The 21,277-nt window shown below is 35.5% G+C and overlaps 1 protein-coding gene across 4 annotated transcripts in view; it reads right to left on the bottom strand.

Moving 5' to 3' along the window:
* Nucleotides 1–21,277, bottom strand: part of TBC1D32 (TBC1 domain family member 32) — a 186,469-nt gene that overhangs the window by 43,717 nt on the left and 121,475 nt on the right. For all 4 annotated transcript variants that reach the window (XM_027087576.1, XM_027087586.1, XM_027087557.1 and 1 more), the window contains 2 exons: nucleotides 12,081–12,206; nucleotides 18–101 (listed from right to left, as the gene is read on the bottom strand). In XM_027087576.1, the coding sequence (XP_026943377.1) occupies nucleotides 18–101; nucleotides 12,081–12,206 (210 nt within the window). The remainder of the gene's footprint in view (nucleotides 1–17; nucleotides 102–12,080; nucleotides 12,207–21,277) is intronic.

Below are 21,277 nucleotides of genomic sequence, written 5' to 3'. Positions count from 1 at the left end.
AAATGTTTAAACTGTACCTGTATATTCCACTGAGGGGAAGTAGCATTCAGATGGGCTTTCAGAGACATGAAGGACAAATTTTTCAAGTAATTCTACTAAAGCTGTAATAAACAAGAGAATAATTAGGATGTTAAAGTCATCAGAGCTTCTTCACAGTTATGCTCTTAGGGGGGCCAATTCAAAACATTATTTTAATATTCATAACAATGTTTCCAATGTAAACTAAATTTTAATAGCTTCACTGAGAACCTATTCAATGTAAAACTGGAAAAGAATCATCTGTTATCTTTAGATCCTCTAAGGATTACTTCAGAATTTGCTAAATGATTTCAATTCAGAAAAAAATTACAAACTAGGCTATAATATCTTACCATCATCATTCACACATGCAGAAAAAAATCATGTGAGCTCCAAGACCAGAATCAATACATAGCTCACATCCCTTTCAAAGCAGGACATATTATGTGTTTTATGTACTTTGCAACAGACAGAATCTGTTCAAGGCAAGCAGATCAAAAGTAGGCTTGTCAGGGGTTGGGGAGAGGGAAGGATGAACACAGAAGTTTTACGGCAGTGAAACTCTTCTGTAAGACACTACAATGGTGGATACGTGTCATTACTATGACATTTGTCAAAATTCATAGAATGTGAAACATCAAGAGTGAACTCTAATGTAAACTTTGGACTCCTGATGATAATGATATGTCAGTGTAGGTTCATCAGTTGTAACAACTGTACCCCTCTGGCGTGAGACGTTGATAGTGGGGGGAGGGGTTGTACATATGTAAGGATAGAACGTATGTGAGAACTTTCTGTACTTTCCACTCAACTTTGCTGTGAATCTAAAACTGCTCTAAGTTTATTAAAGAAAAGTTGAATGTAAATAGTCAATGTAATAGTATATAAATAATGCCACAGTATTTGCACATATTACTTCCCAAATAGATATAACCAGGTGGATTATAATTAATATGCAATCTAGAATTATTTTTGCTGGAAAGAAATATATCTGGAGGGTAACTGATATGCTTACACTTACAGAAAGTAAGTTTTAGTCACCTTTTAAAATTGTGCCCTAGTTATATTCAGGATTCTGACTATGGCCTGTATTAACTGAATGCACCCTTTTTCACATCCAAGTGCATTTTAAAGATATAATTCATGAAGGAAAATTAGTGTTCAATATGTCAAAAATGTAAAGTCAAAGAAGAATAACATATGCTTTCCAACAACTATAGGTCTAACAAGCTACATCTCATGATATAGCTTGAGCTATATCTCAAGATAAAAATGAAATTTTTTATTCATGGAACTCTATTCATATTCTGATTTCAAGTTGAAATGAATATTTAAAAGTATGAAAATGCAATAGTCGAGGATCAGAAAGGACACCAGTATTGTAGATTATTTAAACTTATAGTTGTTTAGATTGGTTCTATCTTCACATACATAGGCACAAATTCTCCCACTCTTAGAGAAATCTTTCAAAAGTTTTTTTCTATGAACCTATATGTAAATAATGGCCCTTAGGTGAGAGCTTTCAACTTCTACATGTTTGTTTATAAGTCACCTAATGCTGTCTCTTGAGATTATAATTTTTCAGAAAGAGTGTGTCGATGAAATTTAGATACAATCATTCCTAATAAGGTGTGAGATATACATTAGTAACAAAGATTATATAAAAATTTTAAGTGGAAATGTCCATTTAAAACTCAACTATAATTATTCTCATTTTAGCACAACCATATGTTTGTTACAAATTATGGATTTAAGCAAAGTGGCTGAGTTAACGGGAAAAGTCACAGCACACTGCTGAACAGTTATTTGAATCCAATGCCTGAAATCAGGTTTAGCCATCAGACAGCTAAACATATGTTAGTGAAGACAAAATACACATCTTTGAAGCTGCTAAAACACAATATGATTTGAAACTTAAGAGTCACCAGACTAACTGCAGACTTTGCAAAGCATACTACTTTCCAGCAAGCACTGATCTTGAAATATGAAATTATGTTATTAGATCAATATATTGGAGGCTTATAAAGTAATTCTATGCATCCTATATAGGGATGACATCACTGAACTACCTAGAGAAGGTTCTGAATTTCTGCTGATTCCAATATTTTTGCTTTTCCAAGCAACCCATATGAACAGCACTATGCACTTCCAAATATTTTGAGGGATAAGCTAAGCCATGGAACAATGTTAAAAACGAATCCATATATGGTAATTGAAGCCATGGCTACAATTTACTGGTATCATCTTTCTAACTAACCAAATGTAAGTGTAGCTAAACTGCATAATTACTACAGTGGCTGTCTCAGTATGACTGTCAATTCACTAAAAATTCCATTATCTGTGACTCAAGGAAATTAATTCACATAAAACATTTCTTAACTTCAAGAGTAAATTAACTCCAGGATATTACTATCCAGAAAGTAAACCTCAGAGTATTGTTTTAAATGGATTTTTATTTTAAATGACAGACCTGGAATTTCAAAAGGACTTTAAATTAGGAGATGTCCTTTTAATTATACTTATTCCCTAGGGTTGGACTATGACATTAGTAGACTACGAAACCAAGGTTTATAATATGTATATAATAAAAGAGGACACGGGTTTTACTGATGAGGAAAAACTGAAGGCAGCTTATTCAGGGATACTTGGATATTGACTGTTTTCTCCCTTGGCATTGCCATCACAACAGCAGCTGGTTCCAAAAAGTTCAATGTTTGAAAACATACAAAATTTCTCCAGGATTCACTCTTTAATTCTTTCATCTTTTATCACTGCTGGCACATCACCAGATCACAAGACAATTACATTATGCGTGCAATTTTTTCCCAATCACCATCCTTCATGTAACCACCAGATGTTTGTTCCTGAACACTTCAGTATTCAGAACTTACAATTCTCATCTCTCTACCCTCCATGAAGTCAGAACTCTACTAATGTGTTTCAAGCACTTTACAATCTCACCACATCCAACTATGTTCACTTTTTATACAAATTATAAGCACAGACTATTTTTCTCAATGTTCTCAAGTAGTTTATATTCATTCCTTGTTTTTAAAAGAAAGTTTGTACAATTATAGATGAAAAGGAGGTTGCAGGCACATGACAGAGGTAGAAAAATTCCTTTATTCCTTTATTTAGGGTAGGTCTGCTGGTGACATTTTTCACCTGAGAATGTATTGATTTCCTCAATATTCCTGAAGGCTACTTTCAAAAAACACAGAGCTCAGGTTGACAGTTCTTTGCCTTCAGCTCTTGAATAATCTCATGCCACTTCCTCTGTCCTCCATCTTTTCTGGGGAGAAGTCCACTGTCATTTGCATTGATTTTCCCTTGTAGCTATGGTGTTGTTTCTCCCTCTCTGCTTTCAAGATTTGTCTTAAATTTTCAGAAGTTTGACTATACAGTTGACCTTTGAACAACAAGAGCGGATTGGGGTGCCAACCCCCTGCACAGTCAAAAATAATGTATTGGGTTGGCCAAAAGTTTCCTTCGGTTTTTAAAGTAAAAATAAGATACATTTTTCATTTTTGCCAAGAACTTTATTGAGCAACATATTCACCATTTTGTTCCCCTACCGTCTGCCATTTTTCAGGCAGCTTCATAATTCCATCTTCCCCAAACTTTTTATCTTTTTGAGCAAAGAACTCTTCCATGTGCCTTTTACAGTCTGCCAGGGAATTGAAAATTGATCCATGAAGAGAATTTTGTAAAGACCAAAACAAATGGAAATCTGAAGGTGCAATGTCTGGTGAATACGGAGGATGAAGCAGAACTTCCCAGCCAAGCTGTTAACAGTTTTGTCTGATCATCAAAGAAACATGCAGTCTTGCATTACCCTGATGGAAAATTATGTATTTTCCGTTGACTAATTCCAGATGCTTTTCTTTGAGCGCTGCTTTCAGTTGGTCTAAATTGGGAGCAGTACTTGTTGGAATCGTTCGGTTTTCTGGAAGAAGTTCATAATAGAGGACTCCCTTCCAATCCCACCATATACACAACATCACCTTCTTTGGATGAAGACCAGCCTTTGGTGTGGTTGGTGGTGGTTCATTTTGCTTGCCCCACGATCTCTTCCGTTCCACATTATTGTACAGCGTCCACCTTTCATTGCCCATCACAATTTGTTTTAAAAACAGAATGTTTTCATTACATTTAAGTAGAGAAGCTCATGTGGAAATACTGTCAAGAAGGCTTTTTTCGCTTATGTGGAACGCAAACATCAAAGCGATTCACATAACCAAGCTGGTGCAAATGATTTTCAACGCCTGATTTGGATATTTTGACTATGTCGGCTATCTCCCGTGTGGTATAACATTGATTGTTCTCAATTAATGTCTCGATTTGATCGCTATCAACTTCAGCTGGGCTACCAGACCCTAGAGCATCGTCCAGAAAAAAATCTCCAGCATGAAACATCGCAAACCACTTTTGACACATTCGATCGGTCACAGCACCTTCTCCATACACTGTACAAATCTTTGTTTGCATTTTGGTCGGGTTTTTACCTTTTGTGAAATAAAGCCGAAGATGTGGCTTTTTTCTTTCATCTTCAATATGAAAATGGCTACACAAAAATTCATCAATTTTGATAAGTTTTGTTTTTAAATGCACGCTGATGTGACAGCTGTCACAATACAGTCTAACAAAATTGTTTCGAATGAAGTTAAAGACAACTAAGTGCCACTGGAGCTATCTTATGGAAAAAACCAAACAAACTTTTTGGTCAACCCAATATAATTTATAGTCAGCCCTCCTTATCCTCATTCACAGATTCAACCAACCTCAGATCATCTAGTACTGTATTTACTACTGAAAAAAAGTCTGTGTATAAGTAGACCTACACAGTTCAACCTTGTGTTGTTTAAGGGTCAACTGTATTGTGTCTTGGTGTGGACTTCTTTGGGTCTTTGGTCTTTGAGGTTCTAGAATCCACAGGCTTAGGTCTTTTGCCAAATTTGGAAAGTTTTCAGCCATCATTTTTTCAAATACATTTGTAGCTCCAACCTCTTTCCATGACTCCAATGACGCAAATGTTAGATCTTCTGTTATGGTTCCACAGGACTTTGGGATTCAATCTTTTTTTAAAATTTTTCCGTCTATTTCCTCTCTTAATATCTTCAAGTTCACTGATTCTTTCCTCTGTCCCCTCTATTTTATTGTTGAGCCCATCCATTGAGCTTTCTATTTTGGGAATGGAATTCTTCAGTTCTAAAATTTCCTTTTGGGTTTTCTTTATATATTTCTTTGCTAACACTTTGTATTTTAAAATTTGTTTCATGTGTGAAACAAATACATGTGTGGAGGGGAAGGAGAGACGGTGGCCTTATTACCATTGGGTGATGGTGAAATTCCTAACTCTCTACCTAGGTCTCCTCCAATACCATCCTACCAGGGAGAGGCAGGGGTGCCTCATTACTGGCAGCTGAGAACAGAAGTCCAGGCTGAACCCCAAGTCTTGTTAGCAATATTTTCTAAAGTGGTGTTTGTCTGGATTAAAGTGGTCACTATCTACAAATTTTGCCTTGGTAGACTGCCCTTTTCCTGGTCCTTTGGTTAGAGAGAGCAGGCTGTATAGCTCTGCTTTTACCGTTTCTCCTAGGGTTGTGCCTGTCCTTTTTTTTTTTTTTTAGTATTTTTGTATATTTTTTAGTATATTTTGGGAGCAACTGTAGACTTTGGTTTTGTTTTCTGCAGTTAATTTGTTTCTGTCTCATGTTTATCTTAGGTCAGTATTTGGAATTTATTATAATTGGTAGATATGCTTATTGATTTGGCTGCTCTCTTCCTTTTTTTTTTTTAATATAGAGATATATATTTTTCCTTTTTCTCTTTTTGTCAGTGTGTATGTGTATGCTTCTTTGTGTGATGTTGCCTGTATAGCTTTGCTTTTACCATTTCTCCTAGGGTTGTGCCTGTCCTTTTTTTTTTTTAATATAATTTTTAGTGCTTCTTATCATTGTTGTATCTGTTTTTTCTTTGGTTGCTTCCTTCTTTCTTTTTTTTTCTTTTTTTATTACTTAAATTTTTATTTTAATAACTTTATTTTTATTTTTTCTTTCTTTCTTTCTCCCTTTTCTTCTGAGTTGTGTGGCTGGCAGGGTCTTCATACTCTGGCCAGGTGTCAGGCATGTGCCTCTGAGGTGACAGAGCCAAGATCAGGACACTGGACCACCAGAGACCTCCCAGCTCCATATAATATCAAACGGCGAAAGCTCTCCCAGCAATATCCATCTCAATGCTAAGACCCAGCTCCACTCAAAGACCAGCAAGCTACAGTGCTGGACATCCTACGCCAAATAACTAGCAAGACAGGAACATGACCCCATCCATTAGCAGAGAGGTTGCCTAAAATCATTATAAGGTCAAAGACACCCCAAAACACACTACTGGACATGAGCCTGATGACCAGAAAGACAAGATCCAGCCTCATCCACCAGAACAGAGGCACCAGTCCCCTCCACCAGGAAGCCTATACAACCCACCGAACAAACCTTAGCCACTAGGGGCAGACACCAAAAACAATGGGAAATACAAACCTGTAGCCTGAGAAACAAGACCCCAAACACAGTAAGGTAAGCAAAATGAGAAGACAGAGAAATAAATAGCACATGAAGGAGCAGGGTAAAAACCCACCAGACCAAACAAATGAAGAAGACATAGGCAGTCTACCTGAAAAAGAATTCAGAGTAATGATAGTGAAGATGATCCAAAATTGTGTAAATAGAATGGAGGAAATATAAGAAATGTTTAACAAGGACCTAGAAGAACTAAAGAGCAAACAAACAATGATGAACAACACAATAAATGAAATTAAAAATTCTCTAGGAGTCAAAGGAAGAATAACTGAGGCAGAAAGACAGATAAGTGACCTGGAATATAAAATAGTGGAAATAACTACCGCAGAACAGAATAAAGAAAAAAGAATGAAAAGAATTGAGGACAGGCTCAGAGACCTCTGGGACAACATTAAATGCACCAACATTTGAATAATAGGGGTCCCAGAAGAAGAAGAGAAAAAGAAAGGGACTAGAAAATACATGAAGAGATTATAGTTGAAAACTTCCCTCACATGGGAAAGGAAATGGTCAACCAAGTCCAGGAAGTGGAGAGAGTCCCATACAGGATAAATCCAAGGAGAAACACGCCAAGGCACATATTAATCAGACTATCAAAACTTAAATACAAAGAAAAAATATTAAAAGCAGCAAGGGAAAAAAACAAATAACATACAGGGAGTCCACAAAAGGTTAACAGCTTATCTTTCAGGAGAAACTCTGCAAGCCAGAGGGAGTGGAAAGACATATTACAAGTGATGAAAGGGAAAAACCTGCAACCAAGAATACTCTACCCAGCAAGGATCTCATTCAGATTCAACAGTGAAATTAAAACCTTTACAGACAAGCAAATTCTAAGAGAATGCAGCACCACCAAACCAGCTTTAAAACAAATGCTAAAGGAACTTCTCTAGGCAGGAAACACAAGAGAAGGAAAAGACCTATAATAACGAACCCAAAACAGTGAAGAAAATGGTAATAGGAACATACATGTCGATAACTACGTTAAATGTAAATGGGTTAAATGCTCCAACCAAAAGACATAGACTGGCTGAATGGATACAAAAACAAGACCCATATATATGCTGTCTACAAGAGACCCACTTCAGAGCTAGGAACACATACAGAAAGTACGGGGAAGGAAAAAGATATTCCATGCAAATGGAAATCAAAAGAAAGCTGGAGTAGCAATTCTCATATCAGACAAAATAGACTTTAAAACAAAGACTAGGGCTTCCCTGGTGGAGCAGTGGTTGAGAGTCCACCTGCCAATGCAGGGAACACGGGTTCATGCCCTGGTCTGGGAAGATCCCACATGCTGCAGAGCGGCTGGGCCCGTGAGCCATGGCTGCTGAACCTGCACATCTGGAGCCTGTGCTCTGCAATGGGAGAGGCCACAACAGTGAGAGGCCCGCGTACCGCAAAAAAAAAACCCCGCCCCAAATCCCCCAAAAAACCAAAAAAACCCTAAGACTATTACAAGAGACAAACAAGGACACTACATAATGATAAAGGGATCAATCGAAGAAGAAGAAATAACAATCGTACATATTTATGCACCCAACATAGGAGCACCTCAATACATAAGGCAAATAATAACAGCCACAAAAGGGGAAATCGACAGTAACACAATCATAGTAGGGGACTTCAACAACCCACTTTCACCAATGGACAGATCATGCAAAATGAAACAAAATAAGGAAACACAAGCTTTAAATGATACATTAAACAAGATGGGCTTAATTGATATTTATAGGACATTCCATCCAAAAACAACAGATTACACTTTCTTCTCAAGTGCTCATGGAACATTCTCCAGAATAGATCATATCTTGGGTCACAAATCAAGCCTTGGTAAATTTAAGAAAAGTGAAATTGTATAAAGTATCTTTTCTGACCACAACGCTATGAGACTGCATATCAATTACAGGAAAAAAATCTATAAAAAATACAAATACATGGAGGCTAATCAATACACTGCTAAATAACCAAGAGATCACTAAGAAATCAAATAATACCTAGAAACAAATTACAATGGAAACACGATGACCCAACACCTATGGGACGCAGCAAAAGCACTTCTAAGAGGGAAGTTTATAGCAATACAATCATACTGCAAGAAACAAAAAGCATCTCAAATAAACAACCTAACCTTACACCTAAAGCAATTAGAGAAAGAAGAACAAAAAAACCCCCAAAGTTAGCAGAAGGAAAGAAATCATAAAGATCAGATCAGAGTAAATGAAAAAGAAATGAAGGAAACAATAGCAAAGATCAATAAAACTAAATGCTGGTTCTTTGAGAAGATAAACAAAATTGATAAACCATCAGCCAGACTCATCAAGAAAAAAAGGGAGAAGGCTCAAAACAATAGAATTAGAAATGAAAAAGGAGAAGTAACAACTGACACTGCAAAAATACAAAGCATCATGAGAGATTACTGCAAGCAACTCTATGCCAATAAAATGGACAACCTGGAAGAAATGGACATGTTCTTAGAGAAGCACAACCTTCCGAGACTGAAACAGGAAGAAACAGAAAATTAAACACACCAATCACAAGCACAGAAATTGAGACTGTGATCAAAAATCCTCCAACAAACAAAAGCCCAGGACCAGATGGCTTCACAGGTGAATTCTTTCAAACATTTAGAGAAGAGCTAACACCTATCCTTCTCAAACTCTTCCAAAATATAGCAGAGGGAAGAACACTCCCAAACTCATTTTACAAGGCCACCATCACCCTGATACCAAAACCAGACAAAGATGTCACATAGAGAGAAAACTACAGGCCAATATCAGTGATGAACATAGATGTAAAAATCCTCAACAAAATACTAGCAAACAGAATCCAACAGCACATTAAAAGGATCATACACCCTGATCAAGTGGGGTTTATCCCAGGAATGCAAGGATTCCTCAATATACACAAATCAATCAATGTGATACACCATACTAACAAACTGAAGGAGAAAAACCACATGATCATCTCAATAGATGCAGAAAAAGCTTTAGACAAAATTCAACACCATTTATGATAAAAACCCTCCAGAAAGTAGGCATAGAGGGAACTTTCCTCAACATAATAAAGGTCATATATGACAAACCCACAGCCAACATCATCCTCAATGGTGAAAAACTAAAACCATTTCCCCTAAGACCAGGAACAAGACAAGGTTTCCCACTCTCACCACTACTATTCAACATGGGATCTAATGAAACTTGGAAGCCTTTGCACAGCAAAGGAAACCATAAACAAGACGAAAAGACAACCTTCAGAATGGGAGAAAATATTTGCAAATGAAGCAACTGACAAAGGATTAATCTCCAAATATACAAGCAGTTCATGCAGCTCAATATCAAAAAAGCCAACAACCAATTCAAAAATACACAGAAGACCTAAATAGACATCTCTCCAAAGAAGATATACAGATTTCCAACAGACACATGAAAGGATGCTCAACACCACTAATCATCAGAGAAATGCAAATCAAAACTACAATGAGGTATCACCTCACACTGGTCAGAATGGCCATCATCAAAAAAATCTACAAACAACAAACACTGGAGAGGGTGTGGAGAAAAGGGAACCCTCTTGCACTGCTGGTGGAAATGTAAATTGATACAGTCACTCTGGAGAACAGTATGGAGGTTCCTTAAAGAACTAAATATAAAACTACCATACGACCCAGGAATCCCACTACTGGGCATACACCCTGAGCAAACCATAATTCAAAAAGAGTCATGTATATACACATACATATAGGTGATTCACTTTGTTATAAAGCAGAAACTAACACACCATTGTAAAACAATTATATTCCAATAAAGATGTCTAAAAAAAAAAAAAAACCCAAGTTGAACCAGATTATAGAGCCAGATGTACATGTGCATGCACACAGACAAATAAGCATGCCTGCCTTACAAAAGCATTTATTTGTTTAGTATTTCTGCAGCTTACCCCCCAAACTAGTTCATCTTAGCTTATAGACAGAAAACAAGTATGCTATGAGACTGGAGATATTAAAAACTTTTATCATCTTCTATCTCAATCAGTATTACGCTCACCTGGGTTTACTTAATAAATGTTGTTTGCCTCCCACGTGGAAAATATCAGGTAGTAAAGAGAAGGTGCAAAGAGGTAGTATCGAAAACTGATACTAAGCGCGAGTTTTGGATTCAGATTGCTTGAATTCACTTCTTGGGTCTGCCACTGTGAACTGAGCTGGTTATCTAACATTTCCTGGCTTTTGTTTCCTTATCCATAAAATGCAGACTATCTTATAAAGTTGCTGTTAAAAGTAACTGAGTTTTGTGTAACCTACTAGACCTTGCTGGGCAGAGAGGTCAAGATCTACTTTTGAAAGTAGCTCAAAATCTAACAGTGGACACGGTATCAGAGTAATGTAGAACTAAGGTCAAATCTTGTGGGAAGTGCCCCAAGATTCCAAATAGAACACAGTTTTAATGGTAATGTTCTACTTGTTTATGTTGTTTCAGAGTCATGGATAGGACTGAACAGGTGATTTCTCTCTTGTCTTATCACCATCCCTGTAAGAGAGAAACTCAGAAAACTACACCTTTACTTAGGGTGTTTAAACTGAACAATATTCCAAGCTGCTGCTTTCTCATTTTGTTCTGTACCTTTTGGCATTTGCAAAACCTATTTTAAATATTTTCTATTATGCAACCAGTGATAAATATATATTTCTAATACCTATTTTTAAAATATTTGGGGGCATATAAAACAGGTGAACTGCTCATTTTACACTAAAATTTTGGAGAATAATGTTTGATTTCTTGCCCATATATATCATATTCCCTGAAAATATAATTTCTCCAACAAAATATAAACTTATTTTTATTTCCCATTTTTAATTTTACAGCAAATGATACAAACATGAAAACCATAAAGCATGGCTGATAAAGAGGACAATCATTTTCAAATTATAGCTTTCAAGAAATCTAGCTTATATTGACATTAGAACTTTTTCTTAGACTATCTTTATTTAAGATAATGTTAATTAAAACATGATAATTTTAGGAAGCATGCACGCATATAAATATCTGAACATAAAACAACTTGCTTGCTGGTTAGACAACATAGTTATCCCCACACACACACACCCAAATTTCCTTAAAAGTCACTAAATTTATTTGGCTAGATGTGGCGGAGTTTCAAAATATGTCAAAACATTCAATAAAGTTCCAAAAACATAGCAGTATGGTATAGCTAGGTGAAAGCTGGTGAAACCAAGCAAACTGTTACCTAGGCAAAGGTAGATTTAGCTTCCAAGGCCTCTGAAACAGTACTAAAAGAAAGCTGAGTAATTTCTCAAATTTTAATTTTTGTTCTCCAGGACCACAAATTTCTCAGAAGTCAATGGACTTCTGGAATTAATATCATGTATTCTAGATATGATATGCCAGTACTAGTCTTCAGGAAAACACAGCTTCTGCTAATATACTGTTCAAGCCAAAACACTCACAAAAATTAAAACATACTCACCACCTCCACTGATTATATCAGGTTTGGCCTTCATCATTTTGCAAAATTGTCTTCGGCAGTTTTCTATCCACTCAGTTTGCTTATCAGACATTTTGAAGTGCAATAGAGGTTTGCCAAGATCATTGTCTAACAAGAAAGATGACTTGTTATGTTAACAAAACATGCTAGATACACTGAAAAATAAGTATTCAACTTAATTATGTAAACAGTTATAAGTTCCAGAAAAAGTATTTTATTTTATCTAGACAGACAAGGTCACTTGCCCTCATGAAACTTACATGTCATAAAGCATGTGTGTGTGTGTGTGTATGCCTGTGTGTATGCATATACTATATATACACAGATAGGAGTATAATTGAGCATAATCAAGACATACATAAGAAGTGTAAATAACAACAACAAAAAAGACATACATATTCCAGTGGTCTAAACTGGTTTTATTTAGTCCAAAAAGCAGCTACATATCCTCACACAGTCCTCATGGTCATCATATATAAAATTATATGATTAAGTATATAAATCATAATTTATTCAACTTTCCACATTTGACAATTAGGTCACTAAAAAACCTTCTCATATCAAAGCTACAGACATATTCTTTCATACAATCATCATGAGTATATAATTATACCAAACATATGCACACTAATATACACATAAACCAGAAAGAACTGTTTTGTTGCAAGAGTGTATAATTCTGATATCTAGTACTAATCTAGTCTATTCTCTTTAAGTATCAAGACCAGAATGATTCTGTAATATTCCATAAATGCCCTCAATCAGAAGCAATATCTAGAGAAAAATGAAACTGATTTACTCAAAGGAGAAAATTATTATTTTTAATAAAGATTCTCAAAACCTTTAAACAAGAAATATCAAAGCTGATAATTTTGTTGAAAATTATTAACAGCAGAGTATTAATGTTAAATGCATCTCAATATAAGTTAGGTAAAAGACAACTGAACAGCATTAAAATGGAATTTTTATAGTTTCCATTTAGAATATCTACATTACTTATTTCCCAAGAACAAACTATCTAGAACCTATTAAGAATCACTAATGGTTTGTATCTCTTAATCCCCTTCACTGATCTTGGCCCACTCCCCATAGGTGTAAAGTAAGATACAAGGATAAAATTACAGCACAGAGAATGTAGCCAATATCTTATAAAAACTTTATATGGGGCATAATCTATAAAAATACTGAATCACTATGTGGTACACCTGAAACTAACATAATACTGTTAAGAGTCAGTTATACTGCTATAAAAAATCACTAGTGGCACATGACTGGAAAGACAAATGCAGTTTGTTTTTCATCTTTGTTTCCTTCTGTGTCATTCTTTCTATCCATGTGTAAGCCTGCCTTTTATAACCACCACCATCTCCTTCAAATAGAGAATGTCCATACAGCTCTTCTGTAAATTACCTGCTTTTTAAAAATCCTGTTATCTTTTGCCTCTTCCCTCCGGCTCTACAGCCTCATCTTGCTCTCCTGTCTCTCTCCTTTCACATTTGCTATTCTATTTTGCTTTTTCATCTCATTCTAAGGAAAAGAGCACAGGCACTAGAGTGTAAACAATTCTGAAGCAGCAAATGTGGTATGCATCTGAATCTACCAATTGGTAGAAAGGCTAAAGGGCCCAATTTAGTACCTGGAAATTTGATTTGAGACAATAAACAAATGCTGAGCTGGAGACAGAGTGCCTGCAAGACTCCTAGAGAGACAACTTTGTATGCTCATAACCTCTGGTTATCATTTCCCTCAGCTCTCAGTGGAAGCGTGAGCTCTTCAATATGCAACGTCACAGCTAAAAATATTTAGTGATTTGATATGTTTATTGAAAATTTGTATCTGTGATGTTACCAAGTTTGAGGGAAACAGTTCCTTTATTCCCCCCCTCTGAATTTGGAACCAAATGAAAAGTAGACAGGAGAAGATAAATGGAGTTCAAAATATCAGTGCTAGTACTATAACAGCTAAATTAGGCACCATAACTTGGATCTCCTGCCACATAGACTTACAAGTATCTCCCCTGCACTGAATATATTCAATTACAGACAATGACAGACAACCAAAGGCCTCTCCTGACTGCTCTTGTTAGGAAAGGTATGAGTATAATCTAAAGATAGGCTAACTTAAAAAAACTTTTTAAAAACAGAAAAAATAAAATGGTAGGCTAACTTGGAAATACAGCCTTTAAGTAGGCTAATCTAAGATTTTCCATTCCTTCTCCAAAATTCACCTACCAAACATTTTTCTTTCCTAACTTTGTACAGAATAAGTGAGGAAGTCCAGAGAGAGGCTAATAATCTTACTCCAGCAAAAGCCCTTGGGCATGGAGAATGAGGCAAAGGGAAACGGAATCAAAGGAATGGTACCATAGGAATACAGTAACTCTGAATCAGTGATTTGGGGAGTAGAACAAGCATGAACGATACACAGAATTTCATGTTTGCCAAAATTTCTATGTTTATAATCACACACAAAAAAATAAAAACCAGAGTCCTGCTTCTGGCCATGATGGAGGAACTAGAAACAGACTTGCCTTCCTGCCATAAACAACTTGAAAAATGGGTAAAATATACCCAAACAGTTTTCAGACACTGGCCAATAGGCAGTACAGGACCGTCATGTCTGAGAAAAGGGAAACTAACGAGGTAACTTTTACACTTGGGCCCTGTTTTTTTTCTTGAATCACTTTCAAGATCACTGTGCAGGAAGGGGGATGCCCTGGAGGTCTGGCTGAGTTAAAGAGACAGAAGTCAAATTGCAGAGAGGCTGAGGAGACTAAAATCTGTGGATCAGAGTACTGAAGAGGATGAACAAAGGAAGAACTCCAGAAATTTGTATAAGTCTTTGTCAAGTTGGTTGCAAAGAATCAACTGTGCAGTTGAAGAGTGAAGCTCCACAAGACTGGGTAAAGAACAGCTGAGAGCTGTAAAATGAACAATTCCCAGAGGATACATAGGGTTAGAAGATGTCCAAGTTCCAAACAGAGTGTGAAGAGTCCTCCTTAATTACCAGAGTGTTCCACAGACCAGAAGAGTCACACCTTAGTAACAGAGTTAAATTAGCCATAAAGACAACTTTGCACCTACCCTAACAAAAAAATGAAAGCCCTGAATGATCAAACTGATCCACGAGTAACTTGACTGCATGCCCAAAAATGTCCATTACTCTTTAAAGACAACAAAATCTAGCACTCAACTATGTAAAATTAATAATGTTGAATATTCAATTAAAAATTACTAACATGAGAAAGGGGGAAAAAACGACTCATAACCAGTAGTTAAATCAGTTAATACAAAGACTCAGAAAGGACTGAGGTGATACAATTAGCAGCCTAAAATTTTAAAGCAGTTGTTTTCAAGGATTTTAAGAAAATACAAACAAAAAGTGATGTTTAACCAAATCATAGTTACCTACACTGGTATCCTACTTAGTAAAATAATACAACCAAGTGGTACATGTAACAAACTAGATGAATCTCAAAACCATTATGCTTAAAGAAAGCAAGCACAAATAAAGTATCCTATGTGATTCTATTTGTATGAAGTGCTAGAATGGAAAAACGAATCTATAGCTATAGTTCTCAGATGGACTAAGTTTTGCTCCCCATATTTCAGTACTGTCTATAGATACTTCTGGCTGTCACAGCTGGGAGGGGTGGGTGCAAAGAGAGAGTTCTATGGGCATCTAGTGAGCAGAGACCAGGAGGCTGCTAAAAATCCTACAATGCACAGGACAGCTCCCTCTGGCAACAAGCAATTAAGCACTTACTACCACTGAGTAAAATGGAAGAAAGGAAAATCATCAAGTTTCATGTTTACAAAATTCAATTAGAGTCAATATTTCATACCTAAACTCTGAAATTCTTTGTTATGGTAAGCACCATAATCTTTTCATACTTGATGACATTGTATAATTTATTTCTCAGAAGATTATTATATAGAAGTAAAGATTATACTTATACTATAAATAATGTAAAAAGAACCTCAATTTCAAGGGGAGGAAAAATGTAAGCTTAATATAAATGCAAAGAAAATCTATACAGAAAACTTTTAGCACTTCTTTCCAAGGATATCAGACATTTTAAATGCCCATTTTATACAGAATGTCATAAACAACTGCTACAAAAGAAACAAATAAATGGAAGATTTCATAAACTAACTAGCAACAGATTCCTAGGCTTAATTTGGAAAGTCACCCTTCTTTCTATTAGACTGAAGCTCATTTGTGAAATATTTGCTTCCAATTTGTGTTTTCTGCTTATCTTTTCTTTTTCCATGTAGATTAATACAGTTATTCCAGCTTACTCTTAATACAATAAATAAGAAGACTCTGTAGTGGTCTCCAAGAAGCAACTAGACAGATGCTTAATATTAGTTCTCCCTACATTTCTAAATGTGAGAGTATCTAAATTCTTCCATGTCTTTATTTTGTTTGAACTGTGAGTTCTTAAACCCATGACATCTATATGTTATATAGATTATTCCTCACTTTGGAATTATCATATCACTTTTCCTTTTAATATGTGATAATTAAGCATGTACTATAAGAGAAATCAGTGAAAAGTTTTTTAAAAAAAATAAGGAATTAGTTTTCCCTTATTACCTGCACCTAAACTAGCAGGTGATCTATTTCTGCTGGTTGCCATTCATGTTTGTTGCAAACATGAAAGTAAGAAGCACATGAAGAGTTTTACCATTGAAAAGTAAATACTTATTCTGATTTTTAAACTAAGTATCTCAACAGCTGCAGCTCAAGATTTACTACACTGGAAAGAAACCATAATCTTATATCCCTATTCTCAGTTAACAGGATGATGCCAAATCAAAGCCATTTACCTTTACCTGCAGAAAATAAATTTTAATTCCAAGGTTAGAAACAATACAGAAAGAAAAAAGAAAAAGTGTCTGACTTGACATAAAGGCCTAGATAAATATTTAATAAAAGGGAGAATTCATCACTAAAAATATTTATAGACTATATGTGTAAGACATAATACAAAAAGGCTTTTAAAATCAGAATACCCATCATTACATTACATTACATTTTATGTAGTATCATATTATTTTTCAAAGCACTTTCAATTTTTCCCATGGGATTCTATTTTTAGTTGATTGGAGGAAGAGTGGTAATCCTAAATCTTACATAATTTATCAGACTAGAAATAAAAGCAACCTAGTCTACTCATTTGTTAATTTGGCAATTTTCATTCTTTTATTAAAATGTAGTTGCCATTATAGGTCATCTCATTCTCCCTTTTCTCCTCTTAAGTTCAATTCTACTTACTATGTAGATAATATTCCAATTTTGAATCTAACTATTAGGATTATATAATGATTGTCATCCCATTTGTAAGTTAAAAAGACATGAAGATAATTCATAGGGACATGGGCATGAACTTAATGTCTGAAAAGATGGAAATTACCAAAGTGTCAGCAAGGAGCAGCATCAGTGAATAAAGAATTAAACCCAGTTGTGCCCTGGTCTGGGAGGATCCCACATGCCGCGGAGCAGCTAGGCCCGTGAGCCATGGCCGCTGAGCCTGCGCGTCTGGAGCCTGTGCTCCGCAACGGGAGAGGCCACAGCAGTGAGAGGTCCGCGTACCGCAAAAAAAAAAAAAAAAAAAAAAAAGAATTAAACCCAGTAAGATAAAAATAAAAATTTGGTAAACAAAATCAATATAGAGAAATGAAAACTGTCTTTTAAAAATAAGGATATTATTCTAATGGCAAAATAACAGTATTTGTAGTTGAAAAGGCTAAATTTCAACATCTTTTAACGCAAACAATTTAAAATAACATCAGCATGTCTTGAGAGCTAGAATATGTTGGCATCCTAAGACTGTAACTACAAAAGCTATCAACTTTATTGCTCATTCACTCAACACTGAATAACCCCAGAGACACAAAATATGGTGCTGTTGTTCTACAGCTCCATCTCTAATTTAGAAACTTTATCCATATTTGTTTTCTTACTGACCAAAATGCATTGCAATGATTAACTTTAAATAAACAGTAGGCTCCAACTATGAAACATTCAAAGTAGACATATATAAAAATACTTAGCAAAAAGCCTTTTCCACCCCCCAACATATTAACACATAATATGTTTTAATAAACATTGCCAATGGTTTGAATGTTCACTTGCGCCTTTATAAAGTATCAAATCTACGCAAATAATACAGATTTAATACAGTGACTTAGATTCCTGATCTTCACCTAAGAACATCACATGGTCCTTGTAAGCATTTGATCAACACATAGAATCTAACGATTCAACATAGATTTTATACAAAGTTCACTCAGAGCTGAAAAATTACAAAGTGTGAAAAGCAAGTTCTATCTAGAACTCATTTCAATTTTGTATGACAATCTCCCTCTTTTTCTCATTTAATTTGTAGAAAGAAAAACAACTTCGTGTTGAGGCAAAAAGAAAAAAAAAGATACCATAGTGAGATTTATCTCTCATATAAGATTTTAAATGACCTGTTTTCTCATATATGTATAAAGTCACCTAAAAATATCCAATTACAATATCTGAATAATCTGAGAGTAACGATGTTAACATTATTTTGTGCTTTCCATTAAAGGGAATGATTATCACCATGGAACTTACTCTTTTATACAGTACTTGAAACAGAATGTTTTTGCCAGTCAGAAAATCAATCTCCTATGAGATAAGTAGAAATGCAGTAGAGGAAGTGGTAGAGTTAAGACACTGAAAGCTATAAAAGATTAAATTGGATGTAATCACAGAATAAATGTTGTGCATTATTTTGGTTTTTTTTTCAACTGTGAAAAAATGAGATGTAATGCTAACAATGCATACCTTTCATGTGCTATATATGGGTAAAGTAGTACATTGTAAATGATAAAATAAGAATAATAAAAGTGACTCCTTCATGAATGATATATGTAGAAGTCTAGCTCAAGGAGCTTTCTAACTGCAAAACCATTCATTCGCTAAAAACTGAGTCAGATCAGAGGTTATTCCAGGTATAAATTAAAATTTCTAAACTTACTTCAGATTAGCCTAGAAGGAATTCCCAGTGCCCTCTGACAACGATTTGGAAGACAGAGTTTGATGATTAGAAAAATAAAGGGAGAAGAAATCCAATATTAATTCCCCCATTCATTCAATAAATATTTATTATTGCCTACTACTTTAGACAAAAATGTTCATGGAGGTGACATTCTAGAGTAGCAGCCAGTGAAAAAATAAATACATAAGTAAACTTCATAGGTAAACTATAAGTGCTGTTAGAGAAATAAACAGGGAGCCAGAGAGAGAAGCAAGGCAAGAAGTCTATTTTACATAACGTGGAAATTACTTCTATGAAGAAGTAACATTCAGACTAAGCTTCAAAAGGTTTAGAAGAAATTACCCAAATGAAGAGTAGGAATTAGTACTCCAGGAAAAGGGAATATCAAGAGCAGAGGCCTAGAAGCACAAACAATGTATTTTAAGGCATGAAAGAAGTTTCTAAATCATATATTTGATAAGGGACTTATACTAAGAGTATATAAAAAATACAATAATAAAAAGACAAATAACCCAATTGAAAAATGGGCACAGGATCTGCATAGTCATCTCTCCAAGGAAGATATACAAATGGCCAATAAGAACATGAAGAGTATCACTTATATGTGGAATCTAAAAAATAAAACAAACTAGTGAATACAACAAAAAAGAAACAACTCACAGATACAGAAAACAAACCAGTGGTTACCAGTGGGGAGATGGGGAGAGGGAATCAGAGAGGTACAAGATAGGGACAGGGGATTAAGAGGTACAAACTACTGTCTATAAAATAAATAAGCTACAAAGATATACTGTACAACACAGGGAATATTGCCAATATTTTATAACTATAAATGGAGTATAATCTTTAAAAATTGTGAATCACTATGTTGAACACCTAAAATTTACCTAATATTATAAATCAACTATACCTCAATTTAAAAAAAGAACATGAGGAGATGCTCAACATTATTAGTCAGCAAGCAAATGCAAATCAAACCACAAGGAAATAGCACTTCACACCCAGTAGGATGGCTAGAATCAAAAATATCAGATAACAAATGAAGATGTGGAAAATATCAACTTTCATACACTGTTGGTGGGAATGTAAAATGGTTTAGCTGCTTTAGAAAACAGTGAGGCAGTTTCTCAAACTATCAGAGTTAACATATAATTCAGCAATTCCACTCCTAGGTATAACATTCTAGAGAAATGAAAACATGTTCATGCAGAAACTTGTACCTGCAGTTGCCTGGTAGCCTAGTGGCTAGGATTTGGTGCTTTCAGAAACTTGTACTGGAATGTTTGTAGCAGCATTATTATAACAGCCAAAAGGTGGAAACAATCCAAGTTTGTTTCACAAAATACCGCATACTATATTATTCCATTCATATGAAAGCTCAGACTAGAGAAATCTCTAGAGACAGAAAGATTTGTGGCTGCTCAGAGCTGGGTGAGGAAAGAGGGGAAAGCAAGGATACTGGGTTTCTTTTTGAGGTGATGAAAATGTTCTGAAATTTGTGGTGATGGTTGCACATACCTGAATATAATAAAAAGCACTCAATTGCATACTTTATATGGGTTAATTGTATAGTATGTTAATTATATCTCAATGAAGCTGTTTTAAAAATTTTTCAGGGCTTCCCTGGTGGCGCAGTGGTTGAGAGTCTGCCTGCCGATGCAGGGGACATGGGTTCGTGCCCCGGTCTGGGAAGATCCCACATGCCGCGGAGCTTCTGGGCCCGTGAGCCATGGCCGCTGAGCCTGCGCGTCCGGAGCTTGTGCTCCGCAACGGGAGAGGCCACAACAGTGAGAGGTCTGCGTACCGAAAAAAAAAAAAAAAAAAAAAAATTTTTTTCAAAGACCTATATGATTGATGCAGAATATATAGGATAATTACCATAAGAAAGAGAAAAGACAAGAGATGAAGTAAAAGACAAGCAAGATGAAAGAATGGGAAAGTAACATATTTGTTATTAGCTTTCACTCTGTTTACTTCTTAGACAGCACAAAGGAAGGGCCTCCAGAGGTTTGTATGGGTAAAGAGTGACTACTGAGGAGTTCTTGGAACATTCAAGTTTACTTACATCAGGAGTTACTAATATGTTTGAGGCTTTCAATGAGCAGCCATGTGAATTTCTAAGATCAAAGAATAGCAATCATTG

This window comes from Aethalodelphis obliquidens, unplaced genomic scaffold, assembly GCF_003676395.1.
Source record: "Aethalodelphis obliquidens isolate GAN/ISIS:26980383/991018 unplaced genomic scaffold, ASM367639v1 scaffold3, whole genome shotgun sequence".
Lineage (NCBI taxonomy): Eukaryota > Metazoa > Chordata > Mammalia > Artiodactyla > Delphinidae > Aethalodelphis > Aethalodelphis obliquidens.
This window is presented reverse-complemented; position numbering and strand designations above follow the sequence as displayed.